We start from the raw sequence: 21,474 nt of genomic DNA on the forward strand, positions 1-21,474 counted from the left end.
TTCTTTGACTGGCTATACTCTGTATCTTTAGGTATTTAAATAAAAGTAAACAAACAATTTGTACATTTTCGGGTAGTTATAACATTTGTTGGTTAACCAACCAAATACAAAACCACCTGGATCAGTCACTGAACGACCTGACTTTAACCTACATTATTTGATCATGTAATGTTTTCATCTACCCTCAACTGGCTTAAGGAGCCATTTGAGGGTAGATTTTGTTTACTTTTATTTAAATACCTAAAGATACAGAGTATAGTCAACTCTATGGCTGCTGCTCGACGCAACGTTGGCGCAAACTGCGACGCCATTTTCCATAGCTGCCTCTAATAGCTTCTATAGTTTGACATTATTTGACTGGCTAGGTGTGGACGTATTATGCTCACGTTATTATTACTTTGACAGCTTCTACTTGCCTCGTTTTCAGTTTCTTACCGTATTTTAAAGTCAACTCAAGTTCAGTACAGATGTCGTGCATATTATTTTCCATCATATTTTCACGGTAACGTACGAACGTGTCTTGCTATTTCAATCAGTCTCGGTACAAAAAGTACTGAGGTTAGCTGAAGTAGCATGACAAATACGAGCGTGAACGGGATAATAGGGTAATGCGCCAGTAACAGGCTACCTTAAACTAATAATGAATTCTATTCACCTATAAATAGAATTCATTTTAGTATAAAGTGGTCAGTTATTGAAAGCTGGCCAGTTATTGAAACCTTATACTAAAATGAATTCTGTAGGTGAATCTGGTGAATAGAATTAATTTTTAGTGCGGCGGCCAAAAGTGGTCAGTTCCTGGCGAATTACCCTACGATGGAAAACACAAACACATAAACACTTACGGTGTTTATTCATCAGTGTAGCTAATAAAAGCGTTCAAATAGTCTCCTTGCGTTTCTAACAGCAGCTTATGCTGTGGCATCATTGCCTGAGCCATGGTATTGACGTTGACGGAGCTGACAGGACCAAGAATGGGCTCCTCCTTACGTCGTTTCCTGTTTTTCTTCTCCCACGGCTTGTATGGGATCTTGAGGTGGACGGTCTGTATATGCAGTTTGACGGCGGTGGATTGGGTGAAGCGGCGGTTGCAGTGCTGACACTGGTAGCGTTTCTCGCCGGTGTGGACCTGGTGTTATTAGAATTTTGATTACGACAGGCAGACAGGTACAGGTATGTGTTAACAGGAAAAACCGGACAAGTGCGAGTCGGACTCGCCCACCGAGGATTCCGTACTTTTTAGTATTTGTTGTTATAGCGGCAATAGAAATACATCATCACGGTTCAGACGTGACAGTTTAAGATGTATTAAAGTGGGGCTCCCATACAACAAACGGGATTTTTTTGCCGTTTTTTGCGTAATGGTACGGAACCCTTCGTGCGCGAGTCCGACTCTCATTTGGCCGGTTTTTGTATGAGATTTCGCTTAAAGGGATGTCATCCAGGGTATAAAATTCCATCAAAACTTTGACACACTTCTATGGATTGACAGGGCAAGCTATGCTGGTGCCATCTGTTAAATACTTCGACCGGCCAACCCCATTATAGGTAAGTTACTGACCACTAGATGGCGGTCGCGGTTGCTCGGCATGCTGAAGCGGCGCTCGCAGTGCGGGCACTCGTACGGCTTCTCGTTGGTGTGAGTGCGCATGTGCACCATCAGGTTCGCGTACTGCTGTAACATTATATGTTACTGACCACTAGATGGCGGTCGCGGTTGCTCGGCATGCTGAAGCGGCGCTCGCAGTGCGGGCACTCGTACGGCTTCTCGTTGGTGTGAGTGCGCATGTGCACCATCAGGTTCGCGTACTGCTGTAACATTATATGTTACTGACCACTAGATGGCGGTCGCGGTTGCTCGGCATGCTGAAGCGGCGCTCTCAGTGCGGGCACTCGTACGGCTTCTCGTTGGTGTGAGTGCGCATGTGCACCATCAGGTTCGCGTACTGCTGTAACATTATATGTTACTGACCACTAGATGGCGGTCGCGGTTGCTCGGCATGCTGAAGCGGCGCTCGCAGTGCGGGCACTCGTACGGCTTCTCGTTGGTGTGAGTGCGCATGTGCACCATCAGGTTCGCGTAGTGCTGTAACATTATATGTTACTCACCACTAGATGGCGGTCGCGGTTGCTCGGCATGCTGAAGCGGCGCTCTCAGTGCGGGCACTCGTACGGCTTCTCGTTGGTGTGAGTGCGCATGTGCACCATCAGGTTCGCGTACTGCTGTAACATTATATGTTACTGACCACTAGATGGCGGTCGCGGTTGCTCGGCATGCTGAAGCGGCGCTCGCAGTGCGGGCACTCGTACGGCTTCTCGTTGGTGTGAGTGCGCATGTGCACCATCAGGTTCGCGTACTGCTGTAACATTATATGTTACTGACCACTAGATGGCGGTCGCGGTTGCTCGGCATGCTGAAGCGGCGCTCTCAGTGCGGGCACTCGTACGGCTTCTCGTTGGTGTGAGTGCGCATGTGCACCATCAGGTTCGCGTACTGCTGTAACATTATATGTTACTGACCACTAGATGGCGGTCGCGGTTGCTCGGCATGCTGAAGCGGCGCTCGCAGTGCGGGCACTCGTACGGCTTCTCGTTGGTGTGAGTGCGCATGTGCACCATCAGGTTCGCGTATTGCTGTAACAAATTATATAACATCGTATTATATTTATTACAATGAAGTGAAATTTGAACTACATAGGGGTGGGTCCTAAGGTGCAATCTATCGAAATAAAGAGCAAAGAAAATTTAACACTTCAATAAAATGAATATGTCTTGTAAATATGTAATTACTAACTATTTGTGACGTCCCACGGTCAAAGGTACCTTATGGCGGGTATGGAGTTATGCATACCCCAGTAATCTACAATAAATAAGCTATCGATAACACAAAAGATCAACCTTCTAGGTTGCGTAGTTACAGAGATATGATTTTTTGAAAATAATGTTGTGAAATGAGCAACTTTACGATAGAGAAGTTTTAAGTTTAGCCGCCTAAAAAACTATGTTCCTGAAGTAAGTTACATAGTTGACTACAAATAATAATGTCTTATATATCTGAGATTAAAAAAATATTGCGACTTGTTCTGTAATGCAAATATAAACTTTTGATATCGACTGATTTATGTGTATACTAACCAATCTCTTGAAAATAAAGTTTTATTTCATTTTCACGATTGATTGTAATGAGCTCTCAAGATTTAAATTTTATCTATTAGAAAACGACACTGACAGACAGTTTAAGCAAAAAACAATACCGATTTAGAGGTGAAAATGTATTTTCTGACTTTTTCATATAAAATCACAAAATTGAATATTTTTACTTTTAATGTGACACACAATCAATTTTTCTGAGCACATATGAAAGAAATTCTGTCATTCAAATGAAATAAATCCTAAAACCCCAACTAAATACTATATTTAACCCCTTATGCCACTTTAAACTTACATAACAATAACAGTATTTGCTCCATACATTTACGAAAAGGTACCTTATGGAAATAAATCTAATAATACATCACTACAAAATATCAATCATGTTATAGTTTATCTTTTATGAATAGAAAATATTAATTTTCATTAAACTGCCCCCAATTTAATTAGTTCTTCGTCATAATAATCTTAAAAAAGACCAATAATTTGTATGTAATGAAAAGGTACCTTGTGGTCAAGTTACATGATGAGGCATGATGATGATGGAACAGTTAGGATAAACTAATAATATTTTGGGGTTAAGATGGTATAAATCGTCTATTTCTTATCAATAATATATTTCGGTTGCTATTGAAGATAAGCGGCATTGAGGTTCAATGACCTCAGATATTCCATAAGGTAATGCGTCGGGTATTGGCATTTTTCAGCAAACCAATGGCTGATTTACTGCATGCGACCAAACCAAATGAAGATTATTCTAGTTAAGAAAGACTTGACGAGAGTAACTTTGGTATAATAGCAGTCTACTTGGATTTGTGATGTCGGTCTATGTACGGTTATAATATTTGCGAGGCGCCCCAACCAGAACTGAAATTATCAAATTAGTTTTGCAGAATGCTAATACAGTTCTCTACCAAACTTCTTTTCCCGTATTGACTAGTTTTTTTGGGAATTTTCAATCTTTTTTCCATAAGGTACCTTTTCTACTAAACTCTGAGACGACATTACTAGGCTTATAACTAACTTATAACAAAAATAAAAACAGGTAAACAAACGTTACGCATTAAGGTTTCAGATCACACAATAAAAAAAAATTGAGCATTTTTTCACCTCTTTACAAAACATTTAATATCTCCGAAACTAGAAACCCTCATAAGGTACCTTTTCCCGTGGAACGTCACATTTTATTAGATATGTATGTACATTATATGAGTCGCTTAACTTCGAACTCGGGTAAATCCATCTGTCAGATTATGCGATTTTGGTATTAAGAAAAGGTAATAGGGTAGATATTTGCTGAGAGGGTCGAATGGATTTACCCGAGTTTGAAGTTAAGCGACACATATGTATGTCTGAATTAATTAAATAAATTAAAATTGAAAATTGAATGAACTGGCCCATTCCTTACATCTCAATGAAAAAAAAATACTAAAATGTAATATGACTAGTTTTTTTTTCATATACCTATACAATGCGTACTAGCTGAACTAGCTCGTCGATATTTAAATCGCACAAAAAAAAATCCAACTATGAGAGACCGTGGAAAAAGTGACATTACCCTTTTGTGGCCATGATTGCCATGAATATCAAAGCCTACACTAAGTTCGAAGATTTTACTTTATTAGATACTTCGAGCAACACCGGGAAGGGAGACGGCATTCGTACTATTTCCCCTCTGCCGCAGCATAGGTACAACTGTACCTATGGCGATGCGTATAGTGACTCATCCGTACACAAAAAGAGATCGAGGTTTGCAAGATTTGTCTTTGACGTGTGTCATTTTCTATGTATTTGTGTCGTCATTACAGATTGGATTTTGTATGTAGTGAGTGAAAAGTGTTTCACGGACGTTTCCCCCCGCAAAAAATGGCAGAATGATTTGTACGGTAAGATATCGATTGGGCTCCCCCTTCCGACATGTCGGATGCCGGCGTTGCTCGTAGCTTAGCCTCGTCAGACCCACCATATAAAGTTTACAAAATTTAAATTTGAACCTTATTCTATAAGTAAATTAGAACGAATTTCGATTGTTTTAAAAAGCAATGTAACAAAGGAAATGCTACTTTATTCGGTTCATGAAAGGTTCAAATTAGATTGCACGAATATGTACATTGTAATGTACATTTAGTCTCAGGAGGTTAGATATATCGTAAGAATTTTCTTTAGTAATTTGATTGATGATACTGATGTTATGTGTGGCTAGTCGGCTAGATACCTTGGTAGTGTGTCCGCACACATCGCACATGTACCGCTTAAGGAACTCTGCCCCCGGATGTTGCTCCGCATAATGCTTGCGAGCTTGCACGTCGTTCGCCATATGTTCGCCACACTAGGTAGAAAACGGTAGATTAAAACAGTGAAAGGCACTAAACTAAATTAATAACTAGCTTAACTCTAAAGTAGGCCCTTGAGGCATTGTACTAAGGATGCTGGCGGCATTTCCTTGGTGTATCGCAAAGCTGATATGTAATGTGAGGAAGCCGCCAGCTCTTCGGTCACCAGTTACGTCAACCAGACGCTTCGCGATTTCTGCAAGCAACTTGTGCGCGCTGGTAAATTAAAACAGTCAATTTTATCAGAGGAAAATTTATCGGCTCGAGGAAAGGGAGGGCTTATACTGCCCTCCTAAGCTAAAAAGCCGTATTTGCATTCAGTTTTCATACAAATTGAATGCAAATACGGCTTTTTAGCTTAGGAGGGCAGTATATAAGTCGAGGATAACATTAGTATTTACTGATGGACAAAATCTTCTGATACGTACGTTCCACGTTCGTTTGTTATACGTTCCTTAATTCTCAGGAGTCAAAATATGCCAGCCAATAAGCAACATCGTGCTTTTAAATGTATTAAAAAGGACATTACATGATTTGTCCCGTACACACGCATTTTATTTTGTATATTGCCTACATTTTTGAACGCTTCAAGTCGATGATTATTCCATTGAGCATTTTTCATATCCATTGTGGCAGAAAAAAAACTCCTATCTGCAAATCTTCAGAAAATTCCCGTTTTTACGGGACAACTATAGACAATTTCGTGGAATGCTCCTAGGCATAACTGTGAAGTTGCAGGCGTCCATACGCTACGGTGACTGCTTACCATCAGGCGGGTCATATGCTCGTTTGCCACCGACGTGATATAAAAATATAAGCGAGGGGATAAAGGCCTCAGCCTCATGATCTTACCAGATCGCAGCTGGTAGAGGTGACGGTGCCGTTGTTGAGCACCTCCGACTTGAGTATGGAGGAGCGCGGCCGGCCGCGCCGCCGCGAGCCCTCCGCGCCGCCCGCCCGACGGTTGGGCTTCACTATCGACCTGAAAAATAATATTCGACAAATTAAAACTGAACTATTTAAAAGTAAAACGGTCAATCTGTCAAGATCAAAGAGTTACTGATAGTGGAAGTGGTGTCAATTTTGATAAAAAATAATGTACCGTTTAGACGGCTATCTATTTCGCGATAGCGCGCGTAATAATTGATCAAAATACAGATTTTTTTAAACAATTATGGCCTCAAACTACGGAATATGTGAGGCGTTCTTCAATGAAGAAGAAACTATATAACGTAGTGACACCGCTTACCGGCAGGAACCTATTTTCGACACAATTTTTTTATCCAAGAAAATAAGGGTGCAACTACTGCACTGGTTAATACATTTACAGCAATAAACGTAAGTAACTATTGTAGACTCTAAAGGTTATGAACCTGCATCATGCTACGATGACGCAAAGTTTTCATTGCTCGTCAAAACCGTAAAATTGTTGATCAAAAACTTCAATGTCGTGATTCATACAAAATTTACAAATAAACTTTTGGCGGCTTTTATCCGAACGGGGCCCGCATATTTTTTACGAAATATCTTCGATGTCGTAGTAGAACCTCAGTTTGTAAACTTACAAGTTAGTGGTGGCGTGTTTGTTGGAGCTGCCCAGATGTGTAGCGAAAGCTGCCTCGTTGAGGAACTGAATGTTGCAGTCAGCACAGAATAACGGGTCTTGTGGGTTAGCTATGCTTGTGTTCATTACGTCCCGCTCCTAAAATATAGTAAGACAAATTTCTTATCCAGATAGTATGGCAATTACTGCAAGTATTCAGTACATTAAAAAGTATTGTATAAGTTTGGATACTCATTTCCACTCTACTAATACGAACCGTCCTTACATGGCGATCCTGCCAAGGAAACAGTCGGTAGTACACTCCCAACCTTAACCCAAACTCAAACATTCCAACAGCGATAACCTGATCTAGTGAGCTAGAAAGAGAACGTGTCATGCATTGGGGTGGTGTGGGACAATGAGATTCGTGACTTTCCAAAACAACGGTTAAGTTAGACAGACATCTGTACGTAGCAGGTATCTATTCTGTGGGTACATACCTAAGGGGGTCTCAAGGATGGTCCTTATTTTGATTTATAATGATTATAAAAGGCTCGTGGCAGTAGACATCCGGCTGGGCTGACCCTGATTAAGGGAATATCTCAGTGACTTCCTATAAAATCATTAAAATAGAAAAAAATAAGACTAACCTCACTACTATGTGCTAGTTGTTTGTGGCAATAAAGGCCGTTTTCACTGACGAAGCTATGGCCACACATGTTGCAAATGTTGGTGGATGGGTGCTTTATCCTGATGTGAGTCAAGCGGGTCGACGCTTTTCTGTTGAAAAAAAAAACAGTTGAATTTAGAACATGTTCTTTCTTCACTCAGAATGTTTTTGAGATACTTGAAATGGTATGCGTAATGCCGGGGCCACACCAACGGGAAACGCTGTTGATTATCGCGATAATTGTCACTTTTCATACGGCCACACTGGGATTATCGCGTAACCAACGGTGTTCCCCGGCGTTTCCAACGGGAAACATTACGTTATGCCGGGGCCACACTCGTTAGTACATAATAGTAAGGAAGGCGAATCAGCATTTACGAATCTATCTGTATACTTACTTGAATTCTTTTTCACAATGCGGACATTGGTACGTGACATTTTTATGCCAACGATAGTGCATATGCGCTTGACCCCTGTAAAAAAAGTTACATTAGAAACAAAAGCAATGCAGTACAATTTGCTTGTGTTTAACTGCAAAGGTTTAACATAAAATGTTCATGAGGGTAATTTTACTTTGACCATTTAATATTTAATTTATTTGACCATTAATATATTGCCAGGAAAAAGTATGATCAAGTGTGATAGACATTTAATTCGTGTATAAAAATTGTATTTCCAAATTGTACCTGAACCAAATAATAGGAATTTGTTAACCAACAATCATATATTAATATTAATGAACGTAAAAATAAAAGGATGGCAACACAGTGCAAACAACAACTTTGCCCCCTTGTAAAACAAATAACTATTATTTGCATACAATTCGGGAGACAAAGTAGTTGCTGCGCACCGCTACGGAACTGACGCCTGCTCGCGCTTGCGCCACCTTGCGGTCATAGACGCGTTTTGTTAGAGAGTGATCCTTCTGTACCTAGTACTATTATTGACCGAAGCGAAGCGAAGGTCTACGTTTTGACTCGGGCATTTTGCTTTCGTATGTCCGGATGTTCTCCTCTACAGGTCGCAATTCTTAACCGATTCTCGTGAAATTTTGTGACCGAATTTTATGACTAAATAAAATTTTTTTGTCAATCCGGTTTTTGGAAATTTTTAAAAATGGCGGAGTCGTGATACCTGGCGCCTAAACAAATAGTCGTATCGATATCATAAGACTTTTTTCTTTTTGAAACATGTTTACAGAGTTAATAGCAAAAAATGCAGAAAAAAATTATCGCTGGTTTAGGCGGTATTTAGATATTTAATTTTAACTAATTTTAATTTGAGAAGGAGTAGCTAAATTTCGTCAACCCATCTAAGAACTATTTGGCTCAGTTTGTAAACGTTCGCTTTTTCTGTTTGCACAGAGGGTCTGGGTTCGATCCCCAGTAATTGTATGCTGGGATATTATAACTTTTTGTATTTTTTTACACATAAATTTCGTATTGTTTTTCTTTAATTTACTATACACCGTGTTTTTATTGAATTCCGTTAACTTCGGGGTATAGTTAAGTACGTTTATAAGAACTAAATGGCATAGTTAATTTTCAAAAAAAAAATTTTTTTTTGTTTTCTTTTTTGTTTTTTTTTTTGTTTAAAAAGTAAATAAATGTAGCATATAGCGTTGTTGTAACACGGGCATTACATTTAACTCAACCAAACAATTGAAATCTGTGACATATCAATGTCATTTCGTACATCAATCGACCGAGATTGTACTTAAGTTTAGTAGCAAATGTATGAACTCATTCTAAACACTAATCAATATGTAAGCCGGCCCTAAGGCAAGTGTACACGCTTGTAGAGGCCTTATAGTAAAAAAATAAATTATGGATTATCTCCGAAATGGACTTAATTAGAACATCGGTGTCTTTGAGAAAGTTACTTGATTTAAGCTCAGGAATGCACCCTTGAAATTAACGGAAATCAAAAAAAAAACGGTGTATTTAAAGCTCTTAGCACCATGTTATTTCAAGCTCTGCTCGCGAGGTTTACAGCTCACAGAGCCACTAGTTTATTGTGCGGCAAGATCGGCTAAAACAGCCACTTGCGAGCACACCAGCGACAGCAACGGAGTTGACAGCTGTCGCCGTGGCCGAAGTCGGCCGTGGAGTTATTATTATTATTTATTGTGCTTCAAGGTATGTTGGTGCTTACTTGTTGAAGCAGACGAACTTGCAGATCTGACAGGAGTATTTGAAGAGGTGCGTGATGTTCATATGCCGGTACACTTTGCGGGGCGACTTGAAGTGCAGTTTGCACATATCGCACGAGTATGCTCCCGCGTAGGCCTGCGAAACAAAGTGTTTATTAAGTTTACTTTATTTAAACTAAAATCAATGAATAAGGGTTTATAGTCTGACAAAAAAGAGTAGAAATTAAAAAGTGGCACTACTAACATTTTGAATGATTCACGGTTAGTTTCACTAGACTGAACCCGGTAAGAACCCGTAAACAAGATGTATGTAACTGCGTCGAAATATCGGGAGCTCGAAAACAATACAAAAGGTAATCGTAGTTCATATCCCGGTCGATATAAGTCAAGTGGCGATACAGTTGTGTCGTCCCTTTCAAATCAATTTTCCTCGTAAGTCTCCGCGTACTTGTATGTACAAATACAAATTAAATTCGAGTTATGAACTCTGATAGAAATAAAAGAAAGTTCCAAATTCAATGGCGCAAAAATTGGCTTGGGTCTTACGAGGCTATATTAAGAAAACGGGACGACACTACAGTATTGCCACTTTTTAATTTCTACTCTTTTATTTTTAATGTTTCCTCATGTGCTTGCTATAAGTGTTGACGGCCCGGAAGCCTCTATAGCACAACTCGCACTTATACTCGGCCTCTAAGTAGTTCCTGGAGGTTTTGCGTTCCAATATCGCTCATATGTGGCTTTCCATATTATATAGTATGAGTATGACCACTGGATATGAAACCTTTTGATATGGAAATCCACATACTGCTAGTGAAACTGCATGATATTCTGTCTCACTCACCGGGTCGTGTTTCCTCATGTGCTTGCCATAAGTGTTGACGGCCCGGAAGCCTCTATAACACAGCTCGCACTTGTACTCGGCCTCTAAGTAGTTCCTGGAGGTTTTGCGTTCCAATATCAACTCGTATTGCTCCTCGTGTTTCACGGGAGAGTACACAGGGAAGTCGGGGGGTAGCTTGTTGATTTTCCTGAAAAAAAAGCAACATATTAAAAATGTCGAAGTCGTGAATGTTTTTATTTTACTTTGATCCTATAAGCCGGGTCCACACAGAGCGAGCACACGCGCGAGGCAATTTCCTCGCTCACAAAACGGCCGGTGTAAACGTGCCTCGGCCGAGGCGGCGCGCGCGAGGCACGTCTAAATATGTACAATGTAATTATGCTTGCAGATGTTTCTGTTTAGTACAAAATTAAATTATTAACCCTCTTTTTTTTTATTCTGGCTTACTCCCTGCAATTTTGCACAGGGAGAATTTGCCAATGTCGGTGTTGACTTTCACACGTGAGGAGAATGTTGGGTATAATAATTTTGTATTTTGGGAGGATGTAGTTGGGAAAACCTAAAAACAAATAATTGTTATGAACATCACAGACAAACACATGACGAATACAAAAATTTGCAAAAAAGGGGGAAGCGGATGACACCTTTTAACCCTTACCCCTTTTGCGGAAAATTAACCCTATGAACGCCACGCTTATCCTGAAGTTTGCTTTTGGGCTGTAACCGCACGCGTCAGCTGGCGTTTTTGGCGGTTAAAGTTAAAAATGTATAACAAAATCCATGGATTGGATACTTCGTAAGTGACAGTGGGGGCTGTTTTTTAGGGTTCCGTAGCCAAATGGCAAAAAACGGAACCCTTATGGATTCGTCATGTCTGTCTGTCTGTCTGCCCTTCCGTATGTCACGTTTTTCCGAAACTATAAGAACCATACTGTTGAAACTTGGTAAGTAGATGTATTCTGTGAACCGCATTAAGATTTTCACACAAAACTATAAAAAAAAAATTGGGGGTTCCCCATACTTAGAACTGAAACTCAAACAGACACTTCCAAAGTGGTAAAATGTGTCCCCCCCCCCCCCCCCTGTAACTTCTAAAATAAGAGAATGATAAAACTAAAAACTAATATGATATACATTACCATGCAAACTTCCACCGAAAATTGATTTGAACGAGATCTAGTAAATAGTTTTTGCGAGTCCAACTCGCACTTGGCCGCTTTTTTATCCTTTGGGAGATCTATGTCGACGACGATGTTGATAAATATTTGAACGATTCTATTTTCTATTCTATAAATTCTACATGGGTACTAGGTACCATCATCAAACCTCAATAGATACCTACTTTAATATTAGTGTGGCAAAAAATATGCCTCCTGGGTACAAATCTAATGCATGAAGACATAAAAGACCTTACCTGACAGGTCGGATAGTGACAACGCCCTTAACCCGCTTGCCGCCCTTGGAGCTCAGCCATTTGGGCCGCGACTCGTACCAGTTGGCGTCCTTCTTCCTGCCTCGTTGGAGATGAGCCCAGATATAGTGCTGTTTAGCTGACAACCTGAAAAATAAATTTAGTTACCGGCAAAAAAAAGATTACGTATAAAATAAAACAAATCATCCAAAGTTATTAAACAGAATTATTTTATAAAGTCAATGAAGTTGTCCAAAAGTTTTTACAGAGTTAAAACAAAATTACCAACACTCTTAAGTGACCATTGGTGTACCATATGTCTTTGCCAAGTGTGGTTAAAATCAACCAGTGTGCCACAAAGATTATGAATGAAATGTATGAAATAGGTTACTATTTTAAGTTTTTTGGTTAGGTTAGCGCAGGGCTCTCCAAACCCCGGCCCGCGGGCCAAATCCGGCCCGCGACGCGTTCCAATCCGGCCCGCCGACGCCCGCGCGAAAGTTTCTGAGGCGCAATATGGCCCTCAGGTAAAAAAGTTTGGAGACCCCTGGGTTAACCCATAATGATGTTCTAAATTATGAATACAATTAAGTGATTTGAAAACCTCTGGTATAAAACTGACACCGAATCCCCAGAGAACGAACTGTCTGGCGAGGAAATTGCTGCGCGGCCCAAATGTTTAGGGCGAAGCAAATCTACACAAACGGAGCTGCTTCGCGCGGCAAATTCCCTGCGAGGCAGAACGTGTGAACGTAGGGTTACCAGATGTCAGGAATTTTGGAGGAATGAGGCCGGATTACGAAAATGTCAGGAATTTTAATGAATTAGCAGACTTTTCTATTATGTACCTAAAAAGGTACATTATTCAAATTTACTTACATAAATCCAAACTAAATTAAATTAATATAAACAATGTTTCAAGCATACATTGATATCGCTTACGGCTAGATCGACCTCCCGTCGCTGATATGATCGTCAGGGAAAACATTCGCAAATTAGGAATTTTGTCAGGAAATCCCGGATTTGTATCTGGTAACCCTATGTGAACCAGCGTATTGGTAAAGTAACTTACCGGTCAAAACTGACTTCATTACACTTCTTACACTCATACTTGTACATGTGCTTCTCAGTAGTGTGAGTCTTCAAAAGGTACTCTGTCTTGTAATAGTAGTTGCACAGCTTACAGAGGAAGTTGCCACTTACATGCTGGAAATAGTTCAGATTTATAGTCTGAGTAAATTTATTATACAAAAAACTATTATATAATAGTACCATTTGACCTACAAAGACGCGCATGGTTAGTTTTTTTTTAATAGCCTACATTGTGTCCCACTGCTGGGCAAAGGCCTCCCCTGTCTTCCGCCACTCGTCACGGACTTGTGCATGCTCCCAGCCATAAGCCAGTTGTTTAATATTTAATTATTTTATTTATTTATTTTATATGTATGACTCTTGATTAAAGAAAGCCACACTCAAATTGGTTCATTTGTTTGGAAGCTACAAGACCACAGAAAAATACGATACAGGCACGTTTTAGGGTATTAGCATTCAAAATACGCGTAGGTTAATGAAGATAATGAATATTCAATCTAATTACATAGATCATTATTTCATCAATTTTGTTTCACATTTGTTTTAAATAGGTCACATACATACATATTAATCAGTAGCTAACTACCTATTCAAATTGACTCATGTAATTGTATAAAAATGGTCAGTTTATAAATGTGTTTTCTGTAAAAAAAAACAGAATAGGTAGTAGTCCGTGCAAAATCTCTATGTTCATTTATCAAAAACATAGCTCTCCTTTTTAGGGTTCCGTACCCAAAGGGTGAAAACGGGACTCTATTACTAAGACTCCACTGTCCGTCTGTCTGTCACCATAAGGCTGTTGCCAGTATAACAACAAATACTAAAATGTATGGAACCCTCGGTGGGCGAGGCTGACTCGCATTGGTAGTGTTTTCTCACCTGATCATGCATCCTTAAATGTGCTGTCAGTCTCTGCTGAGTATGATAGCCCTTATTGCACACCTGACACCGGAATGTCCCGTGACTAAACAGCCTGTACACATCCACCGCTGCCTGCGCCTCCTTATCTGATATAGCTACCATACTAGCATACTCTTCATCTAAACTTGAGCTTTCCGGTTCTAATTTCTTAGCCTTTCCTTTAGGTTTTTTAGCAGGCGGGGGCTCTTCGTCGGAATGTAGATCACTAATATTATCCTTATCATCAAAGTAATCATCATCATCCTTAACTATTGATATTGATTGCTCTAAATTCTGATGCTCTATACTTGATTGCGGCTCTACCTCTACTTTAACTTCTTGCTGTATCTCTTGTTTTTTCGGTACATGTATAACCTGGGTGGTGTATGTACTGTGGTGGATGATTGGTACTATGTCACCGTAGTATATTCCTAGTCGGCTAGTTCTGGTCCATTGGGAGTATGCTTCTTCGTAATTTGTCCTATTTATATCTATGTAGGATAGTGAAGGTTTTAGGTCTAAGCATTCCCTATCTATGGCCTCCAGTTTATGTATGCTGATCTGAAATAAATAAGAAATTATAAGCTAAAAAAAGTAAGTAGGTAAATATTTATTGCACTTTAAAATTAGTTGTTCTGTGAGCTGTAGACCTCATGGACCCCCATGGCTCAGGCATTTTGAAATATTTCTAAAAACTGAATCAACAATAAAAATCTATTCAATTCACAACCTGCTTACAAAATTTTAAGAGAATCAGTTGAGAAATGCAACCTGTAGAGGAGAAAATCTGGACATAAAACAGCGTTTTGGCCAAGCTGATAAGGAGACCTTTGTTTCATTCGGTCAATTAAGTACAGGCACAGGTAGGTAGGTATTGGAAACGTAAGTATCATTAATATGAAGAGTTTGATATTAGTTTTAAATTACATTACAAAACAATAGTTTTATGAACAGTTTCATCAGTATTTTATTTAAAGGAAAGGTAAAATAGAATAGAATTACTACAAGTAATTGATAAAAAGAATACTAAGAAGAACTGACAAAAAGTATACTTTATTATCAACCTCTCCAGTTACTTAATTACTTATTTACTTAAGGCAGCTTCACAAGTTCTCATACCTATATCAGGATATGTATGGTATTCATTCATTGTTTTGTTTTATCATGTTGTTGGTAGTTCTAAGTTGTGTAATTAATACACTTTTATTTATTTACCTTATACTGGTACTTTTAAACATTTCTCTCTCTTGCACTAGCACATAGCTAAAACGGAATTAGTGCTCTTGTCAGAAAGAAAACAGGATCATGCCCATACTACAATACTGTCATAATGAAATGTTATACTATTCAGATAGGTAAATATGATGCAAGCTTTTTTAAACTAACCTTTTAGGCCCCTTCTCTATTTTAAACAGTTCCTCATAAACTCTAGGGTATAACTAGAATATAGACTGACCTCTTTATTCCTCAGCTGGAGTTCACGCAGCGTAAAATGGGCTCGCTGGCATTTTTTACGAAACTTTACAAAACGTTTCACATATGCTGAACACTGGACACACAAATATTTGGGCAAACCAGAACAGTCAGAAGTCTGAAAACATGAAAAAAATAATTTATAATGATTTCGGAAACAGTATTATCGTTTTCTTCACTTATAAATATCATTACATGGGAAAAGTTACACAAAATCTTAGCGGAAATACCAGAATACCAAGCGAAAAATATACCTGCAAGCCAGATATCAAATTGAATTCCTGGCGTAACGTGCCAGAGTCCATGTTGTAAAGGTTAACATTTGTACTAAAACAAACTGTACAAGCTTTCAAGTCGTACATTTTATGTGCTTTAATTTAGTTCTTCGCTATTTATTAAGAATCATTATGATTTTATCAATAAACAACCGCGATCGCATCCGCATCCTTGGTTGACATTTTAGCGATGTTACGATTCGACTTCACAAATCGGTTCAAACCGATTTAGGTCTGAAGTCGACTAAATCGACTTGAGTGTTCCGTAAATCGACTTAAGATACGTTCACCCGCTCTAAGCGCACCCTTTCCGATTTGTTGCTGGGTCACTTTCGTTTGACATATTGAGGCATAAAATGTACACGAATCGACTTCAAACTACGAAGAAAAATGTTGCCATCATGCACATTGCCGCCATTATTGTCAGCCAGTCGAGTCAAGTCGAAACTTGGTATCTACAGGTAAAGTAAAATGAAACTTATTGTAAGCTTATTTCGCATAGGCTTAAATAGATCGATTTGGCGGTATACTTGGATCGGTTTGCCAGTTTTGCGCCGCGTCGATTTGCTAACTGTACGAATTCGCGGCAATGACTCACGCAATCGCAAGAGACCGCACGCTCTTTCCTGCTTGCTCGTATAGTGCTTTCCCGTTTTATCTTTAGCAATTAATGAAAATTTGATCTACCGCGCAACGGAAAGTAAAAAAATATTACAAAAGTTTTAAGTCAAAGTTTTTGCTCTCGTGTTATTCTAAGGGTCGAACAAACCGTAAAATTGACAATTCGATTTCTTCAACTCAAAACCAAGCGACTACGGAGCGGTTTGAACTACTGATAATTAAAAACTTGAAGTTAAATCGACTCGGCCAAATCGGTTTGCAAACCGATTTGGGTTTAAATCGGAGTCGACTTATTCGGTTTGAAAATTTTTCGATTTGACCCATCACTATGACATTTGACAATTCAATTGAATGAATGAAATGAATGACGTACGACGTACCCAACGGAAACTGTCTGCTTTATCTGTGGCAAAACCATGGAAAAAGCCCTTGCTACACGGTCGCCGACAAGCCTTCTAACCAAAGCCTCTAACCGTCTGACCTTGGTCTGTCCTTGATCAGTTTTGTTTTGGTCAAATTTTGTTGGAAACAACTGTCTACACGGTCCGGGACGGACCAAGGCCACGCGGTCTGGGGGCTTGTTGGCGACCGTGTTGGCAAGGGCTAAAGTGTGAAAATTTTCAAATGCTTCCAGCGTGAAGAGAGATGTCTGAAATGATCAAAATAAAACCGGGCAAGTGCGAGTCGGACTCGCGCACGAAGGGTTCCATACCATAATGCAAAAAAAAAAAAAAAAAAAAAAGCAAAAAAAAAAACGGTCACCCATCCAAATACTGACCACTCCCGACGTTGCTTAACTTTGGTCAAAAATCACGTTTGTTGTATGGGAGCCCCATTTAAATCTTTATTTTATTCTGTTTTTAGTATTTGTTGTTATAGCGGCAACAGAAATACATCATCTGTGAAAATTTCAACTGTCTAGCTATCACGGTTCGTGAGATACAGCCTGGTGACAGACGGACGGACGGACGGACGGACGGACGGACGGACGAACGGACGGACGGACGGACGGACGGACGGACGGACAGCGAAGTCTTAGTAATAGGGTCCCGTTCACTGAAATATGAAACCTATGGAAGTGAAACTTCAACGAATAATGCGTGCCACTGTGACGTCATCTTAGGACTAAACATGGCGGTTTTAGTGCTGCCCAGAAGATTTTTACTGTTACTAGGTTTTATCGATACATCGATACCTTTTTAACGTTCTCGGCTCATTTTATTTAAAATACTAAGTATGTATTATTTGTGCAGTTTATGTTTTAATAGGAAGTAAGTAAATAAATAAAAAATCTTTATTAGTATATTGTTATGTGAAAAGATACTTTGATAGAGTAAGATGTGTGGAGTCTAGGACAATTTCGTGCTTCAAATTTGACAGGTAAACGAGTTGACGCTGTACTACTCAATACATATTGCGATTTTTGCGGTAACACTGATTTTCAAAAGTTGACGTTTGACAACTTAGTGACTGCAAAACACATGGCGCAGTACAGCGCCATCTGTTTTGGATGTCAGAATAAGTGTACGTGTTTTTCTTGGACTTTACCTCTCTATTACAATCAATTTTGTTGTGTTGCTAACCCTGAAGTCTGTAACACACTACCGCACTGCACCTCGACCTTGGTGCGCCGTATCTATAAGTGAGAGCGATACGAAATTCAAGCTTATTAAGCGACGGGTGAAAAAAAACAAAACACCTTCAGAACATTTTTTTATTACAAAAAAAGGAATGACTTCCGCTCTTCAACTTCTTCAACATTTATTCAGCAAATAGGCCACAAGGGCATTTTTATACGTCAACATTAAATTTACATACAAGCAAAAATAATAACAATACATTAACTATTTTATAAATTACAACTATATGTATATGGTCTCTTAATGTCGAATTTATAAAAAAACTTTAATAATGATATAAAAAAGCCCGCAGGGCAGCTTGTGGAGTAACGACCCCACGGACCCGAGTGCTCCTGAGAGTCGGTCAGGGTCTCCATCTCCAGCTCTTTCTTTTTATGTTCATTTTTTGGTAAGCTATAAAAATGATTTAATTATTAAATTAAGATAATTTAGTTGGTTTGAAGCGGGGTAGCATGATAAAATAAGAAAATATAAATAGGCAATCATAATATGTCGATATCAAAGTCGATAAATAAAGTACAACCCTAGCTGAAATGTTTACATTATTTAAGCGTAAAAATATAGTTAAATAAATCCAATCACTTCATGATCTATAACTGCACAGAAGAACCTTGCTATTTATAATGTGAAACATCCTTAAATTTCCCAGGAACATTAACAATAACCAATATTTCTCATGTAAATTATAGCGTACCTGTGTATGGTTAAAGATGGCTGATTTGGTGGTTTTCTTATGCCGCACCCTAATACACTACACACTGGCATATTCGCGACGTAATTATTCATATTTGGCTTCAATTATTTTCAATCACAAGCAAAATATTGAAAGATAATTAATAATTTTAATTTTCACCACGACTTTTTGACAGGACAAGTGGCTGAACTGACAGACAATGACATTTGCGTGACTAAACATGGCGGATTTTCGGCCGCATTAGGTATTTACGTATTTTCATGGAACACTTTATGTCCGTACTGAAATACTGTCACCTTTTTTTGCTATGGGTTACAGTACTGAGTAAAAACGAGATAGATATATATTTATGTGTGTGCCGTCAAAATGGGTGCTATTTCTATAAGCAATTGTACGTATAGAACAATATGTCTTGTCCCTATTATATAGGTCTATGGTCCCGTTTTACCCTTTGGGTACGGAACCCTAAAAATGACATTGGAGTGACATTGACAGATGAGCGACTTGCGACTTCCCAATCTTCCCATTCCCAATATTCCCATTACTTATATTCCCAGAAAAGTTTTCCTCCAACGAAAAAGATTTAATTTACGTTCGCAGTAACCTGACAAACAATGGCCGAGAAAAAGAAAGCACTGTTCATTTGTCTTGGTATGTATTCGGCTGTAAAATGCACAATGAACTAAAAGTTAGAAAAGTATCCTGTAAGGCACTGTAAGCTATAGCATGACTCAAAACTTTATTGTGAAATAAAATTACGTGTTCTAGGAAACATTTGCCGCTCGCCGATAGCCGAGGGCGTTTTCCAGAAAACCGTTAATGACTTGAACATCGGAGATAAGTGGGAGATCGACAGTGCCGCTATCGGCTCTTGGCATGTCGGAAATTCACCGGACTATCGCGCTATGGACACTATGAAGGAGCATAATGTTCCATATAACAATCATGCTAGACAGGTAATATTTACATTACCTACATATTCTGTATTTTCAATAATAATGTATATACAAGGTTATTCCCAGCTGGATGTTTTTCTCAGTTGTTCCTACTGGCAACAGATAAGAAAAAAATCACAGTAGTAGCAATGGGGTTGGCCGGTGGAAGTTTTTAGCAGATGGCGCCATCATAGCTTGCCCCGTCAATCCCTAGAATTGTGTCAAATTTTTGTTTTTTTAATACCCTGGATGCCAGCTCTTTAAGCCAAATCTCATAGAAAAAGGGGCAAGCTATGATGGCGCCATCTAGGCAAACCTTTGACAGTTGCCAACCCCATTATAAAAAATGTATAATTTTATTTGTCAAAAATTACTTGGTTTGGTTTTGTTTTTTTGAAATGTTTACTTGTTGCAGATTACAAAGGCAGACTTCAACCACTATGACTACATATTTGGCATGGATGAGGCCAACATGAAGGACCTCAAGAGACTAGCTCCCAAGAACTGCAAGGCTGAGCTCCTTCTGTTTGGTGATTTTGACCCTCAGGGTGACAGGATTATCAGAGATCCTTACTATGTAAGTTAAACATTTTAGTCATGCTTATGTCAAAACTTAAAAAAAAATTGCAAATTAGGGTGGTATTTCATCAGTCCAATGTCATTGCGCATTAAGCAAAATGTGAGACCCTTAGGCAACTGCATATTGCACAAAGGAAGTTCCATAATATTTTGGTTTAGTATTTAGTATATTTTTTTATATTTATAAAAGTATTTATCTTTATGTTTTTCATCTGAAGTCACAAAGACTGACAAGTTGTGATGATACTGATGACTGATGATAAAACCATCCCTCCCAACTACCCAAGATTTTTTCTATTTTCATCAATTTAAATCTTATTGTAATGCAATAAGGTCTAAATTTGTTTGAATGAAACATGTAAGTATATTTTTTTTTTCAGGATGCTGATTCCAAGGGTTTTGAAAAATGTTACCAGCAGTCTGTAAGATGTTCCAAGGGATTTTTAGAGCACTTGGAAAAGAAAGGCTGAGAAGAATGTACTGCTAAGTGCTACATTCCAACAATTAATTAATAATACTGTATAGTAAATTATTTTTATTATTCAAATACATTTTTGTTGTAACTTTTCTTGATTTTCATTATCTGGTTTTATAAGGAAGGATTTGTATGAAATAATGAAGGTAGCACTGAATGCATACATTATTATTGATAGTGATTTGATATATTCATTAATTATTTCCATGTCATTTGACTAATAAAATCTATTGAATCATATCATTAGTTGGGCGTTTTCTAAAATAAATATCGAAAACCTGATTCTCACAGATCCTGGTGTTTTTGGGTTCTCTCACTCAGAATCACTAGCATATTCAATTCTGATGATAAAATAAAATGTCCCAAAAATTTGTATGAAAATTGTACGTTCCACTACGTCACGCACATACAAGTGAAATTTTTTTTCATACTAAAACGTGACGGACATTTTGGGACATATTTTTTTAATGGTGGGATGGAGAATGCTATCGATTCTGAGTAGAATGAGCCCAAGAACGTCCACATTTGAAAGAATCAGGTTTTCAATAATTATTTAAGAAAACGCCCAGTTATAAATGATGGTCAAGTTTTTTTTTGGTTACATTATTTTAAAACCTAAAAAATTTTGGTATAATTTTGTTTGAATTGCCAGATTAAGTATAAAAGGGAGATTTTGTGTTTGATCTT

The 21,474-nt window shown here is 38.6% G+C and overlaps 2 protein-coding genes across 2 annotated transcripts; one reads left to right on the plus strand and one right to left on the minus strand.

Moving 5' to 3' along the window:
* Positions 1 to 342: 342 nt before the first annotated feature.
* LOC134801177 (zinc finger protein 420-like) lies at positions 343 to 16,022 on the minus strand. Its single transcript, XM_063773724.1, has 14 exons — positions 15,823 to 16,022; positions 15,552 to 15,686; positions 14,075 to 14,656; positions 13,176 to 13,309; positions 12,107 to 12,250; positions 10,693 to 10,879; positions 9,851 to 9,984; positions 8,095 to 8,169; positions 7,677 to 7,806; positions 7,049 to 7,185; positions 6,336 to 6,465; positions 5,366 to 5,479; positions 2,521 to 2,634; positions 343 to 1,129 (listed from the first exon to the last, which is right to left on the minus strand). Exons 1-14 carry the CDS (start codon positions 15,928 to 15,930, stop codon positions 851 to 853), a joined length of 2,403 nt encoding a protein of 800 aa, XP_063629794.1. The 5' UTR covers positions 15,931 to 16,022; the 3' UTR covers positions 343 to 850.
* Positions 16,023 to 19,279: 3,257 nt separating this feature from the next.
* LOC134801164 (low molecular weight phosphotyrosine protein phosphatase-like) lies at positions 19,280 to 20,878 on the plus strand. Its single transcript, XM_063773710.1, has 4 exons — positions 19,280 to 19,449; positions 19,567 to 19,754; positions 20,149 to 20,310; positions 20,693 to 20,878. Exons 1-4 carry the CDS (start codon positions 19,413 to 19,415, stop codon positions 20,780 to 20,782), a joined length of 477 nt encoding a protein of 158 aa, XP_063629780.1. The 5' UTR covers positions 19,280 to 19,412; the 3' UTR covers positions 20,783 to 20,878.
* The last annotated feature ends 596 nt before the right edge of the window (positions 20,879 to 21,474 follow it).

The sequence above is a fragment of the Cydia splendana genome, chromosome 21 (genome assembly GCF_910591565.1).
Source record: "Cydia splendana chromosome 21, ilCydSple1.2, whole genome shotgun sequence".
NCBI lineage: Eukaryota > Metazoa > Arthropoda > Insecta > Lepidoptera > Tortricidae > Cydia > Cydia splendana.

Coding starts and splice junctions, on each gene's coding strand:
- LOC134801177 (XM_063773724.1), bottom strand. CDS start 15,930: ATGTACGACTTGAAAGCTTGTACAGTTTGTTTTAGTACAAATGTTAAC. Junction 10,880..12,106: donor GTCACTATCCGACCTGTCAG/GTAAGGTCTTTT, acceptor CTTTTTTTTCAG/GAAAATCAACAAGCTACCCC. Junction 2,635..5,365: donor TGTGCGGACACACTACCAAG/GTATCTAGCCGA, acceptor AATTTGTTACAG/CAATACGCGAACCTGATGGT.
- LOC134801164 (XM_063773710.1), top strand. CDS start 19,413: ATGGCCGAGAAAAAGAAAGCACTGTTCATTTGTCTTG. Junction 19,450..19,566: donor AGCACTGTTCATTTGTCTTG/GTATGTATTCGG, acceptor TACGTGTTCTAG/GAAACATTTGCCGCTCGCCG. Junction 19,755..20,148: donor ATAACAATCATGCTAGACAG/GTAATATTTACA, acceptor TACTTGTTGCAG/ATTACAAAGGCAGACTTCAA.